The sequence below is a fragment of the Xiphias gladius genome, chromosome 24 (assembly GCF_016859285.1).
Source record: "Xiphias gladius isolate SHS-SW01 ecotype Sanya breed wild chromosome 24, ASM1685928v1, whole genome shotgun sequence".
Classification (NCBI taxonomy): Eukaryota; Metazoa; Chordata; class Actinopteri; order Istiophoriformes; family Xiphiidae; genus Xiphias; species Xiphias gladius.
In genome coordinates this window covers 4,686,961-4,701,554 of record NC_053423.1, presented here as the reverse complement: position 1 = coordinate 4,701,554, position 14,594 = coordinate 4,686,961, and the positions used below count along the sequence as shown (strand labels likewise).

At 39.8% G+C, this 14,594-nt stretch overlaps 1 protein-coding gene across 3 annotated transcripts; it reads left to right on the top strand.

Moving 5' to 3' along the window:
- The first annotated feature begins 256 nt into the window (after positions 1 to 256).
- On the top strand, positions 257 to 12,611 carry oprd1a (opioid receptor, delta 1a). 3 transcript variants are annotated; one of them, XM_040121822.1, is made up of 4 exons: positions 476 to 502; positions 6,673 to 6,680; positions 9,829 to 10,184; positions 12,082 to 12,611. In XM_040121822.1, the coding sequence occupies exons 1-4, from the start codon at positions 491 to 493 to the stop codon at positions 12,609 to 12,611; spliced, it is 906 nt and encodes a 301-aa protein (XP_039977756.1). In that variant the 5' UTR covers positions 476 to 490. The 3 variants fall into 3 exon arrangements, with proteins under 3 accessions (XP_039977755.1, XP_039977757.1, XP_039977756.1); XM_040121821.1 differs by lacking the exon at positions 6,673 to 6,680 and having other exon boundaries at positions 257 to 507; XM_040121823.1 differs by lacking the exon at positions 6,673 to 6,680 and having other exon boundaries at positions 473 to 492.
- Positions 12,612 to 14,594: the final 1,983 nt, after the last annotated feature.

The following is a 14,594-nucleotide window of genomic DNA, read 5'->3' as shown; positions in this document are numbered from 1 at the left end:
ACTGTTGCAGAGGGGCCACTTCCTCCACCTGGATAGAAAACAGAGCAGCATCCTCAACTCTCTTATGCAGAGCCTCTCTGCTCCCACACATTGTTTGGAAAGTCTTTCCACTCTCTTTGCCCGACTTCTTGCCTCCAATCGGACCCGCTCTCCCCTTCCAGAAAATTAAGTTCATCCAAAAACAAAAAACAAAAACAACAAAACAACTGCGTGGGCAAGTTTTTGGCACCTCGGACAGAGTGGACAGCGCCGCAGCATGGAGCCCTACACGGTCCCTGGAGCTCAGCTCTCCCTGTCCGACCTTTACTCCGTCATCCCCTTCAATGTCACCTTTCCGGCCGAGGAAGGCGACGCGATGGGCGGCAGGCTGCAGAACTACACCGAGCGGCAGAGTCCTGTGCGGAGCGCCGGGGGTATAATCATAGCCATATCCATCACGGCTCTCTACTCCGTCATCTGCGCGGTGGGACTTGTGGGCAACGTACTCGTCATGTACGGGGTGGTCAGGTAAACACGGTCATTTAGTTTCATCGTAGTCTTTTTTTTTTGAGCGTGTCACTTGCTTCAAAGGTGTAATGAGGCTCGATTAGAGCACCGGCCCAAATTTAATGTGAAATTCACCCACATGCGCTCATTGTATTGTCACTGTGTGCTTATGAGACCTTGTAGTATCCCATGACCGACATTTGAAATCGAGTATTTCAGTGCTGGTCTTACAAATTTAATACATTTCAGGCGCATTTTTATCCAAAACCTTTAACTTGCTCTTGGCTTTTTTTTGTTCCCCCTTTCATAAAAGTACTGAATACACTCTCAATTCATTCAACTTAATAGAAATGCTGGATTCCATGAAAAAATGTGAGATCTTCTACAACCCTTTGCCCAAAAATGGGTCGATTTGCTAATGAAGTTTATAGTTTAGTGGAGAGACCTGTAAGAATGTATAAAATGATTATTCTATTATTATCATTATTCTACATTTTCAAACTAAATCAACATGAATTGCACCACCTTTACAACCCTCTTTTTCAGGTTGTTTACACATTAGTCTCTGTGTGAGTCTGTGTTGAGGAGGTGGAGCTTTGTCCCTGCTTGCATGACTGGCTGCATTTGTGTGTGAAGTCTATGTGCATCCCAAAGAGGAGATCTAACGCTCCCTGCATAAAGCATAAGATTGTTCTTTCATTAGTTCTTCACCAAGCAACAACATGTGCAAGTTTTATCTCAAAGAAGGTCGGGGGCCGGTTGAACCTCTTGTCTCAGACACAGTTCCTCAATTCAGTCTGGCTTTGCTGCACCCCAGGCAGAGGGGGCTGCTCAGAGTCTCCATTAGCTCACTCAGATCTGTGGACCATCAGATGTACACTCCTACTAACTGGGTTTGATGGCATTGGCTGGTCTCTCTGCAGTCAGGGACACAAGTCTTTATTTGGTCTGTAAAGTAAAGTGTACGTTATGTGTTTGTCTCCTTATTTGCCTGTAAAAAGGAATGAAGTGGAGGATAAACCCACTTTTTCCATTTAGCATGTTATGTTTTGCCTTAAACCTTTGTGGAAAGTATAGATAGTGGTTTTATACTCTTAAAATATGGACTATAATGACTAGAAGAGTTATGCTCTTCCAAGAATAAATGCATTTTGTCCATTAGTGGATGTTTGCAGTGTAATTGTCTATCCAGGGTCACAGTTTGCCTTTTCCCCTTCAAACTCTTAAAGCAATACAGTAAACCCTTCACCCACTTTGCCACTAAATACGAGCACTCTTTCATTTCCCGAGAAGCCTCACAGCCCTGACCTGTATGCTTGTCAGAAATAAAAGAGCTTATATCTTTTGCAGCAGCTCTGCTTGTCCTGACTCATCATATCAATTACCTACTAATCTCAAACATTCTCTGTACGTGTTCCCCCAACATCACCTGAGGCATTAATTACTCCAGCCAGGCCAGAAAATTAAGCAAGCAAGTAGAATTCATTTACGATTCTCCAATATCAGCAGAGGAGGATAAATATTTAGATGGGGGTGCATTAGTCAAGGCCAATGGCCGTTGTTCAGCTCAGAAGCATGACATAACAGGCTAAGTCTGTATACAATAAGATATAGTCTACATATTTGTTGTTATTATTTACATGTATACAGTGAAATGAAAAGGAGAGCAGCAGAGGGGGTACAGACAGAGAAAAAACAAAAATAGAGTTGAATATAGGAAAAGCCATCAGCAAGCCTTTGGTGGCCAAAGTGGCAATCTTTGGATATTGAGCCAAGAAAAATCCATGAATATTTACAACTCTGCCCATTACTTCCATTCAGGAGTCGGAGTGAAAATAATGAGCAAAGCAGGGCATGTAAGACAAAAAAGAAAGACGGAGGTAAAACGGAGACCAAAAAGAAATGGATGAGGCAGTGAATCAAACTGTGCGCAACGATGAACTTGGCACCACTGATTCCAGCCCTCCCCACTTAGAGACAGAGGCAGAGAGAAGCTGAGCACATCAACCATCCCAGTCAGAAGGTATTATCTCCAGCGGAACAGCTGTAAACTGTGGAGGGAGCGAGCTTAGAGAAGACACCAAACTTTATGAAACAGATGTAGGGATTTCAACAAAAATGGAAAGCTGGGTAAACACTGACCTGCACATAGTAATCATTTATCTTCCTTTAGTTATTCATAACTTCCTATGATGCACACTGTTGATTTGTTAGCCTACCAATACCCTAAATTAAAAATCGAAAACTAAGATGGCGTAGATGGGTTTACTCTGCACTACCCTTATTGTAGCAATAAATTATGATGTCTGAGGCAAAGAGAGAGACAATCATGCAACACTTTAACAACTTAAAGTTTTAATCCTTAAGATTGTGGTCCTGGTTGATTTAGTGACACCTATGGTCACTGGTAGTAGTAATGACTATGTTAATGATTATACCCAGCAAGCAGTGCGAGACATTACAATCTTGGAATGTGCAAACTTGGAGGGTATTATCCCACGTATATCATGGACAATTGCCAACGAAATGCCATATGTAATCAAACTAAAAGTTATTAGTCATTCATTTACACATCCAATCTGAAGAACAGAGAATAGCACTGCATTCTGCTTGATGATATAATTAAAACTGTCTTTCCAGCAGAGATGATGTTCCGAAGAAGCTATCTGCTTCACCGTGGCTAACATAACAATAACATTATTTAAGTCCTCCTACTATTAGTTAAACGTCCAGATTCATGCAAGTATCAAACACGTTTGAAAGTGGTTCCCACTGAGAAGCTATTTATCCTTTATTTATTATTTATTTTATTTTTTTCAGTTGTTGGTGGCGGCAACAAAAATAACCTAAGTTTCACAGTTGTTGTTTACTACCTACAGTTTATCTAGATCTCCAAACAAACTCCTGTTTCATAGGCGTCTGGTTATACTGTCTGGTTACTAAAAGTTAGTCTACACCTTCCAGCCAATCAGAATTGACAATTCCCAGTGGCCATGGTGAAAGTTATAAAAAAACAGGACCCAGAATTCCATTCGAAATGACATGTTTGACGAAACTTTTAACTCAAGGTCCAACTTCTAGCCTTTTTTTATGAGAGGTTTCAATCGCATCTCACAATAATCCTCAGTGGAGGGACCTGTTATCAGTCATCACCTGATATCATGCGACAGAAGTATGGAGCGTCGGTTAACTCCATCTGTTGAGCAAGACTGTGAGATGTGGTTGAAAGCTATGGAAAATGAAGGAGGGTAGGCTACTCGTGTATATGTTTACAGCGCAGACAAACAAACGGCGGGCTGAGTGGATTTGTACATCACATTGTTGTATTAAAGAAGACTGAAGAAGACGGTCAACAATGTTTCAACTCATAATCCAGTGTTATCTAATGCCTCACGTCAAATACATTTCCTGTGTATCTCTTTTGTGGGGGTAAATACAAATGCTGCATGGGAAAGGAAAAGGCTACCTGAGACAAAGAAAACTACTGTATTTAGGTTCAAAATACAAATCCATTGAATGGAAACATTCTGGAAACACTTTAAAGCCCAAGGTTTACAAACAAAACAAGCTTTAAAGCACTTGTTTCATCCTATTTTCCCAGAAAATATTCAATTTACAATGACATAAAACAGAAAAGCAGCAAGTCATCACATTTGAGAAGCTGGAATAAGAGTATGTTTGGTATTTTGTCTTGATAAATGACTTAAAAGATTAATCAAACACAAAAATTGATTAATTTTCAACTAATTGTTGAAAAAAAGCCCTGAAAGTATCTTTCTTTGATTAGTTTGCCTGTTTGCCCACATTAGGCAGCTAAATAAATGGGGCATAGACAGGTCTTAGATTCTTTCGAAGAGACTCTCAAATGCACACAAACCCTATTTATAGCAGAGTCGGCATGGAGGCTCCCGCCTGTGGATTGGGCATTGGGCTGCTGTCTGATTGCTGATAGAGAGGCTGACAGTGACTCCACTGGAGATGGTTCACTCTGTTATGCAGGATAGGTCAGCAGCAAAACACTCCACTTATCTCCCAGCTATCCTCTACATTGCCTCCCATTTCTGATGCCGCACCTGTTAGATAAGAGCTGGCTCAGTGCTCATGCAATTTATTGTCAAGTTGCCTCCGTTTGAAATTAGTTTTAATGTGCAGCTGGTGGAAGGTTGAAATGGTCTGTGTGAAAGTGGATTTTTAAATGAGCTGCTGCATATAGATTATTGTTGATACAGAGAAGGCAGATGTTGGAAAGTGTTCCCATACTGTACATTGGTATTCTGGTTATGGTAATATTTTGGTAAAGACAAAAGATAAAGCTGAAGAGCGAGTCATAAAAGCTTCTGGAAGGGTTTTTTTTTTCCCTTAGGGACTAGGAATGGAAATTTGGTTGAAAATATCATAGCCCATTGCCAGTAGGAGCTTGTGTTTGTGTGTGTGTGTGTGTGTGTGTGTGTGTGTGTGTGTGTGTGTGTGTGTGTGTGTGTGTGTGTGTGTGTGTGTGTGTGGCTGAGTCAAAATGGCCTATGTCTTCACTGCTTGCCATCTATCTCACCCAGCAGCATTTATATCAGTGTGTGTGAGAGTTGTGTGTATGACCTTAAGCCCTGGAAACACAGGCAAGTCGTGCTTGACTTGGTTATGAGCACTGAAAGAATTGATGTAGTCAGACCAGGCAGTGTAACCACGACCGGCAGAGAGATAGAGGATCAACACTGATCTCAATGCAAATGCTAATTTAGCTCAATTTGAATCTACGGGGCGCTGCGAAAACGACAAAAGGCACTAAAAGGTTATCAGAAGAGTCAAAAATACAATTGAATATGTCACCGAAAGGCTTATATCTAGTCAGTTAAAAAAAATAAATAAAACCTTATTCATTTTTATTTATTTTTCACTCCTCTGTTTCTCTTTGACTTGCTCATTTTGTTTTTTCAAGGTTTTAAAACTTCTTTTTTTTGGGTCTGGGCTTATATTTATTCATGTATCAATTTTCAAACGCTAATTAGAACTTTTAGAATTATAACTTTTTAAACTAATGACTAATTTAAACTAACTATCTTTTTAAACATATCGTCACATTATTTCCAATGTGATGATATGAAAATAAGAATGAATCATTATTCATTATATGAAGCGCACCAATCAAAGTTATTTACCAACTGCACTCACGCTGACAGTCCACAACACTGTGTCTTTCCCACAGACTGACAGAAACAGTTAGCACGGTGTGTCTTTCAACTGTTAATTAGCTCTAGCCTTTCATTTTCGTTAGTGTGAGCTTTTTATAGTTTATACAATGAAACTAGTTTACACAGTGAAACTGCAGCAGCTTGCTACACACTCCTTGGATTGCTCCATTAATGTTACACACGCACAGTTCTATACGTGTGAGGACCAACAATGACATAATGAATTCCCAAGCCCCTTAACCTAACTTTAACCATCCCAACTAAATGCCTAACCCCTTTACTCTAAACTGAACCTAAACCTAATTCAAACTCAACCTTAAAACAAAGTCTTCACCCTCAAATAGCCCTTTGAAGGTCAATTCCACAGTGAGGACCAGCCAAAATGTCCTCACTTGGAAAAAATGTCCTCACTCCAAAGGTCCAAAACTAAAATTCTTCATCACGGGAAAAGATATACAAATACACACACACATTGGACTAATTGTAATCCCAAATATGGATACGCCAATCTAATTATCATATAATGATTGGAAATGTGGTGAAATAGGGAATAGATAAATTAATAAATGTGTGCCAACAACCAAACAATAGGAAAACTAATAAGTTGAAACAAATTAAATATTACTTTTATAGGAAAAAAAAAAAAAAGGCAGTAAATAATAATTTACTGCCTTTTGTCACTTTCACGACTCCATAGATCTGTGTATAACTTCTGCAACTCTGGCTGGTTAGTGAGGATTTACATAGTGCCCGAGCTGGCAGCATTTGATTAATGGCAAGCTGGATGATAAACCAACACCAATGGACCGATGATCAATGGCACTCCATCTAGGTGAACAGGCAGAAATTGTTCACATGTTCTTCCCTACAGAGACTAGAGTCCAGGATGGTCAATATTTTCCACTGTCAGTGGAGGCTCTACTTCACTGTTTGTCTAGGGATGAGGGCCAGAGAGCCCTATGTCATTTGCTGGTTTGAGGGTTTTTGTTTTTTTTTCCAGACAGGTCGGTACAGCACCGAGGTCCACTCACCCCGGTGATTGTTTACTCAAGGAAGGGAGGAAGTGGCAGACTTGCCACAAAGTTGGATCCACTGTGTGCAAGCCTGTCTTGTCAGCTTGGATTAGGCAGAGGGGAAAGCAATTTCTTTTGAATCACGGTTATGAAAGTGACTATGATGATAAACATAATCCTCTCCCAGTGTCAAAAGCTGAGCTGTAGGTGCTGAATGCAAAGCTTCATACAAAACCAAACAGAGAGCATTTTTTGTTGACTGTATGAGACTATAAAGTAGTTTTGATTTTGTCTCATTAAATGGCTGTGACCCACGACTCCAACTGGCCTTTTTTCATATCTCTTCCTATGCCATTATACATCCACGCCTATCTTTTCTCTTAGCAGGAGGTGGTTTTATCTGTTTTTTCTAAGGGCTCAAAGCATTTCATTAATATTGTGCTGGCTACACGGACAACACTCACATAATTATTAAAAGCTCATTGCTCTCCTTCGCTGCAAGTGGAACCTATTACAGGATTAGGATGGTCAAACATTCAAGGGAATGCTCAGAACCAGCCAGCTGCTGCTGACTTCACTTATTGTCTAGATTAAAAATTAAAAAAAAATTAAAAATAAAGCTGAATTTATTTTATAGAGTTGAAGCCTTCTGGAGATGTGTTGCAAATCCCCATTGGAATGAAAGGCATTAGACCCACAAGCCTCCCCAGGGGGGTATGGGAGAGTTGAGGGGGAGGCGCGGAGGGAGAGACGAGAGGCAAACATACTCTGTGAGGTGAATTTGAATCAAAAATCACACTCCTTCTCGGAGTCATAACTGAGTGAAATCGTAACACGCAGATATGAAACATCTCAATATCATTCAGTGGTCTTCACACTTCCTGAAGATGTCATTATGCCCGATCAACATGAATAAACGTCCATAATAGAAATTATGGGAAAATGACGCTCCAAAACTTTCCTGAGAATCATCTGATTTTTAAGTTTTCTTCAGAGTAATCACAGTGATAGTTGTTGGTACATCCATGGATACACTGCAAACAGGAACTGCTAGCAACTGATTCGGCATATACTTTTAATGGTACCAAACAGGAGTTGAAAGACAATGCCAGTACCTACATGTAGCTGACGTTACAACAGCCCATATGATGAGTTGTTCCTCTCCTGATGGATTTTTTTTTTTTCCGTCATCATATTGGTCCAAAAATAAGCTTGGATGTTGGTTGCAGAATGTTTCCATCTATCAGATTAACAAAAACATGTTTGACTTTTTTACCCTCCTTGAGCTGAACCGAGGAGACACACACGATACTGATTATGTCCGAGACTAATGCTGGAGTTGACAGTGAATAGTGGAATAAGTGATGGCACTCTTTGGCAGCATTGTCATTACATTTTCTGATTCACCTGAAGCATACATTCACATTAAACTGATTCATTATATCAGACAAAATTTTTAACACCCCGCATGGTTAAGTGACTAATATATTATCAACTGACCAACTCCGGACAGTGTCATCTGATGACATTAACAATTTATCTCTTGATGATCTGAGTTGTATCTTAGACACTGACTTTATGTATAATCTCAACAGTTTGCAATATCTTGTCAAGAGGAAAGCAGGAAGGAGGACAATCATACAGACATGGCATGAAGATCTGAAAGTCTGTTCTCCTGAAAGACCACAATGTGTCAAAGCCCCTTTAAAAAATTTTTAGTTATAGCTCTATTAGACTACGCACAAATATAGCCTTCCTGTAATTATATTTACACTTGATAGGGCTTTATATTTGTCTTTCACCATAGAAATACAACACAATGAGGCAAATCAAGTCTCATTGGAAGGATGGCAGTAACATTTCTGTCTGGACAAAGTATACATATACATATAACAATACAATTGATATGCAACTAAATTAGCTGGATTCTGCTTACATTTAAGTTTATTTATATATATTTGCTCAGCCTCTCTGATAAAAAAAAAAGAATAACTTCATATTTCCACGAGAATAGACAGAATGATATTTCAGACACATTTACAATACAGTGGGTGGAACATGATCTGTAATCTAATGATACAAGTGACTCATGGAGTCTGTATTTGTGCTTGTGTGTTGGGTTTGGCCATAACTGAAACCCCTTGTTCCAAAAATGCAGCACCCTCCCATCACTGTCACCCCAACACCCCCAGTTTATTGCCTATACAGCCCCTTTGAAAAATGACCAGAAATAAAATCAATATACATATCCACTAGACATTGGGGTTGGGTGTATTCTAATGGTACAAAACAATGAAAATCGAATCATTAATATGGATGTTATTTTTTTATTCTTTTTCCCATTCAAATGTCAGATACATTGGTCATTATCTAGTATCCTTGTTAATTCAACCAATTCTTTGTCATTCCAAACTGTGAAATAGAAGATAAGATATTCATAAAGCACTGTAGGTATATATATATTTGTATATACGTATGTCCGCAGTGTATGTGTGTTGGATTGTATTTGAATGTAATGATTTATCTACTAGAAAACTAAAGCTGAAATTTATATACGGTATGAAAACATCTTGCAAGGTTTCTGATTAGAGGTGCCTGTGTGAAAATAAGCATTATGCCCCAGAGGAGAATTTCTGACCCCAATAACATGATATTATACCAAATGAAATGAGTTCAGTCCTGATGACCAATATTTTTTTCTTCAAATATGTGAGAATAAATATCTTCATATGAAACACACAAAGAAAAATGCACAGTCCCATGCTAAAAGCAGAATCCAGCATATACAATATATATGAACGTCAATTCAGTAGCAGTAGCATTTTCTATTCGCATCTCTTTGGTGCTTTCCCTTCAAGTTGGCTGATTGATCAGATGCCAACAAGCCAGTTTTAACCATTATCTCCAATCATTCATATGAAAAAAAGCAATCTATGACGATCTAGCATGATATTTCCACAACTCTACTGCACATCTATAGTTTTAGGGAATTAGCTATTCCTCTAAGCCATAAAAACACACTGCATAGTGAATATCACTTTCAAGTCCCTTTATCCCATAACAGAGACTTCGATACTCAGCTGCTGTCATTACCACTGCTGCTTATTGCAATCACTTTTTTTCTGCTCTGTGATCACAACCAGGTACACCAAGATGAAGACGGCCACAAACATCTACATCTTCAACCTGGCTCTTGCCGATGCCTTGGCAACCAGCACACTGCCTTTTCAGAGTGCCAAATACCTCATGAACACCTGGCCGTTTGGGGAAGTCCTGTGCAAGCTCATTATTGCCATTGATTATTACAACATGTTCACAAGCATCTTCACCCTTACCATGATGAGCGTGGACCGCTACATCGCTGTATGCCACCCGGTCAGGGCACTGGAGTTTCGTACACCAGTCAAGGCTAAGTTGATCAACGTGCTCATCTGGGTGCTGTCCTCAGCGATTGGGGTGCCCATTATGATCATGGCTGTGACCAAAGTGGCAGATAATGGTGGGAATATGTTTTCTTCCACTGTTTTGTCTTTCATTTTTATTCAAAGTAATTAATGTTTGGTACAAGTGTTAACTGCCTTCCAGACTTGAGTGAGAGTTGAATCTGTATGGCTCACCTGACTGAATCTTTACCAAAGTGCTTGAGAACAGGTGTAATTAACCTTTGGAAAGATCCTAAAGACCTTCACAAGAGCTTACAGAAGAATAATAATGGTGGTTATGAATCCAGTTCAACCCATGACCCCAAACGATCCATTGTGGATGCTCTGAGTGACTTGAAAAGCCACTGAAACATTTAGACCACTACATCCCAAAATCCTCCTTTGAAACCAAGCATAATATTTGATATTCATCACTGGTTCAAGGGTAGTTCCTACTAGGGGAACTGCACTACTTTTCCTACTCAGCCAGAATCACAAAAACTCACAGATGCCTTTCTTGTGTCTCTGCTTCGAAGAGGGAAAATATCTTACTAATCTTTAGAGAATCTTTAGAGGAGAAAAACTGTGTCTATAACAGGTTCATGTTGGACGAATCACACAATTTACATCCAGTGCCATCGTTAAGTCCCAGTGCAGGAGGCAGTGTTTCCTTTTATGTAGCAAAGTGGAAGTGTCTCCTGGTTCACACATTCGGGCACTAGAGACCTGACAGGCTGCGATTCATAGTGAATGGAACCTCCAAATGACATCCAGAAGCAGCCCAATGTGGTTAAAAACTCAGAAGTCGTCCAGCAGAACGACCTGGAGGGGTTACAATAGACACCAGACATGTGGGAGTGACAACTTGGAGACAACCAATCATTCTTGTTTTGCTTCCATCAAGAAACAGAAGCACAGCTGCTTTCTACTCCAACTCTGCTATATAAATGCACTTAAAATAAATGGGCAAGAGGCTGATTCTTACACTTCTGATTTAAATAAGATATAATTTTAATGAGGGACTACGACTTGTTGGGGAAACTACTTTGTTGTGCACCAGTATAGTTGCATCAGAAGAAATAACTGTCCACTTAGAGCTGAGTATGTAAGTTACGATTACAATTTATCCACAATAAGCTTCAAGCTCGTAAGAGATGAGAGAGTCTGCTACTATGAGTCAGACTATGTGCTGTAAGTCTGACCTTTTCCTAACCCTAACCAGCTGCTTAATGTCCTCAAAGGGGCCAGACAATCCGACATTCACACCCTCATTACACAGTGACTGGCCAGGTGTGCAGAGGTGGGAGAGTTAGTGACGTTTGAACGTATCCCTCAAGCCAAGTTTTTCATTCTTTACACATCTATTCCTGTCCCTTTCTGTGTGAACAAGCAAGTGCCATTCTATGATTGCCTTCCAGGAGAGACTGAAATATGTGTTAATCTTCATAACTGAACTATTATGTCATCTCCCGTTGCCTTTTGACAGCCAGCTTTTCACCTGGCCTTTGTGTATGGCTGTTCAGAAGAACTATATACTGTATGATACTTTGTCTTCCAACGTGGTCAGATGGCACATTGTTCGAACTAGTTCTTTTATAGCATTACCTAGCCCTAACCATACTTTAGCCATAGTTTATTTGCATTAATCATACCATGGATGCAGAGATATTGTAGAAATAAGTTATTTTAAAATGCTTGCATTGGAAGTTGAAAAATGTCACTGAAAGTAATCAAAACATTCTTTCCTGGTGATAGGGTTAGAAAAACTACTCACATAAAATGTATTCTTGATAACCTTTAATTTGTACAGCAGCAACAACAATTGTATTTTGGGGCTGAAGTGTGTATTTAGTAAAGTTGTTTTTCTGTAGCTTCACCTTTTGAAACAACATACCAATGTCAGTCTAACCCTGTTCGACAATGTAACCCTACATTAACTAATTCTGTCTAATGCTACCTGCCCTCTTTTTCCAGGTAAAACCATGTGCATGCTGAACTTCCCTGACCCTGACTGGTACTGGGACACAGTGACTAAGATCTGCGTCTTCATCTTTGCTTTTGTGGTTCCCGTAATGGTCATCACCATATGCTACGGTCTGATGATCCTTCGTTTGAGGAGTGTTCGTCTGCTATCAGGCTCCAAGGAGAAAGACCGCAACATGCGCCGTATCACCCGCATGGTGCTGGTGGTGGTGGCTGCCTTCATCATCTGCTGGACCCCCATCCACATCTTCATCATTGTGAAGACCATGGTGGAGATTGACAGCAGGAACCCCTTCGTGATAGCCAGCTGGCACCTGTGCATCGCCTTGGGCTACACCAACAGCAGCCTCAACCCTGTCCTTTATGCATTTTTAGATGAAAATTTTAAGCGATGCTTCAGAGATTTCTGCCTCCCCTGTCGGACCCGCGTTGAGCAGAATAGTCTGACCAGAGGCCGCAACACCACCAGGGAGCCCGTGTCCGTCTGTGCTCCAACAGAAACGGGGAAGAAGCCGGCATGACTAGGCATGGACTGGGTCCCCCATAGCTCTCGCTCGAGGAGGATCCAACAAGATCTGCAATCAGAGGTCACTCAGATCTCTACAACAGAGTTTTAAGATATCTTTACAAGAAAATCTAGTCTCAAAATACTCCAGTTTCACTCTCTAGTTTGACTAGACAAACTGAAGGAATAGCTAAAGATAATGGAAATGCAGGAAATATGATGCTTTACAAAGGCAGTGACAATGGATGGGGTGAAATTGATAGATAGAGTGAAAGGATAAAAAGACGTTACAAAACAGAAAATCGCCAGCTCATGATTTGTCTGCCCAAAGGAACAGAGTACGAGTGTACAGGGCCTCTTGATGGTGCAAAAAGGACAAGAAACACCTGCAGGTTTCTGTCTTGTCAAGCACAGAGTGCTTTGTTCAGACATGGCCCATCAGAGAGCATTGTAATTAAAATAGACTGTGTCTGTCAGGGTGAATAATGTGCAACAATGGCCGATTCAAGTCAAACTTTGTCTTTTCTTTTAAGAAACACCAGCCTGTAAATTCAAAGACACAAAGAAAATTTTGGGGATGAAGGGAGTGTTTTGAAGGAGAAATATCAACATCAAAGAGAAAGAAAACTTTAAAATCAACATGAAACAAATTAGCCTCACCGAGCAGAACTATACCACTTTGGTATTCTGTGTGATTCGGCCAACTTTTTAAAATTTATTTAGTTATTTATTTATTACAGCAAAAAGAGACACATGCCTTTTGCTTTTTCTCTTTAGACTGATGTAAAGGTCTGCCAATTTCAACTGTGATGAAAGAGAAATTTGGCGCCCAGTGTTCCATGGACAAAAAAGACTGTCATAAAAGGTATGAAATCATAATCAAGCCTACTTTGTGGGGGGTTGTGCTCAGATGGAAAAATCCACAATAGCCTCAAACCACCGATGCTTGGATTTTCTATGGACTTCTTTTCAGCTCAGCTACTTGACTTTCATAGGGTTGGTGAGCCCGCAGAGAGCCTCTGAGCAGGATTACTGCAGAATGATAAACTTGCCACTGAAGAACCCTGTTGGCAGCCACAACACTTCACTCTCCTTATTGGTTTATTGTTTAAAATAAATATAAAGGCAACAAACATGCTTCAACTTGGACTGAGAGCAGCTCCATCAAAGCGTAGACGAAGATGCTTGACCTGATGTCAACAAGCACACTGTTTCAAGGAGTTTATTTTTCTGCATTTAAAGGGGCAAAAAGCCTTTCATCTGTCACATTAAATCTGTAGCACTTTTAAGACAAAGTGAATCACATTAGCCGGAGCAGTAGATTATTCTGGATAATATATTTACTCCAACAGATCTTGACACCAATCGAATTGAAGAATCAATAAATGGAGGCCAGGAAGTTAATGACCATTTAAAATTTGCATATCAGATGAGGTACAGTATGTCAGCCGTAATAATGCAGGGTTGATTGCAGGGTTGCTCTATTTTGAAGGCTAAATATGTGTCGGAATATTAACGCTTGAATGTAAAGTTGGCATTCTAAGAAATGTGCAACAGATAAAACGCTAGCAAACAGAATATAAATCAAAAAAGATATTTAATTAATTGGGAAAAGTTCATAATTGTGAATTTGTAGATAATGTAAAGATTATGCATTTCAACAAATTTGGCTTCAGCCGCAGTTAAAATGACTATAAGGTGTGCCTGTGAGTCTGTATGCTTTCATCACATTACAGACTTCAGTGTTTCAGCAATGTGTTTGACGCAGCTCGCTCGAAATAAATGAATAAATAAATAAAATAAGGGAAGGAAAGACAACAGTCTAATGCTTGGAAATGGATTTCTGCTCTGTTTACAGATTCAGAAATTTCCTTGTGGGTTGAGTTACCCACAAAGACGGAGATAGAGACATTGAATGTTGACTTTTGTGTGTGCAGTAGGAGATTTTTGTAGTGTGATACATTTCTGAATATTTTCTCAAATTAACAGCGGTGGTTTA

Coding starts and splice junctions, on each gene's coding strand:
- oprd1a (XM_040121821.1), top strand. CDS start 257: ATGGAGCCCTACACGGTCCCTGGAGCTCAGCTCTCCCTGTCCGACCTT. Junction 508..9,828: donor GTCATGTACGGGGTGGTCAG/GTAAACACGGTC, acceptor GATCACAACCAG/GTACACCAAGATGAAGACGG. Junction 10,185..12,081: donor GACCAAAGTGGCAGATAATG/GTGGGAATATGT, acceptor CTCTTTTTCCAG/GTAAAACCATGTGCATGCTG.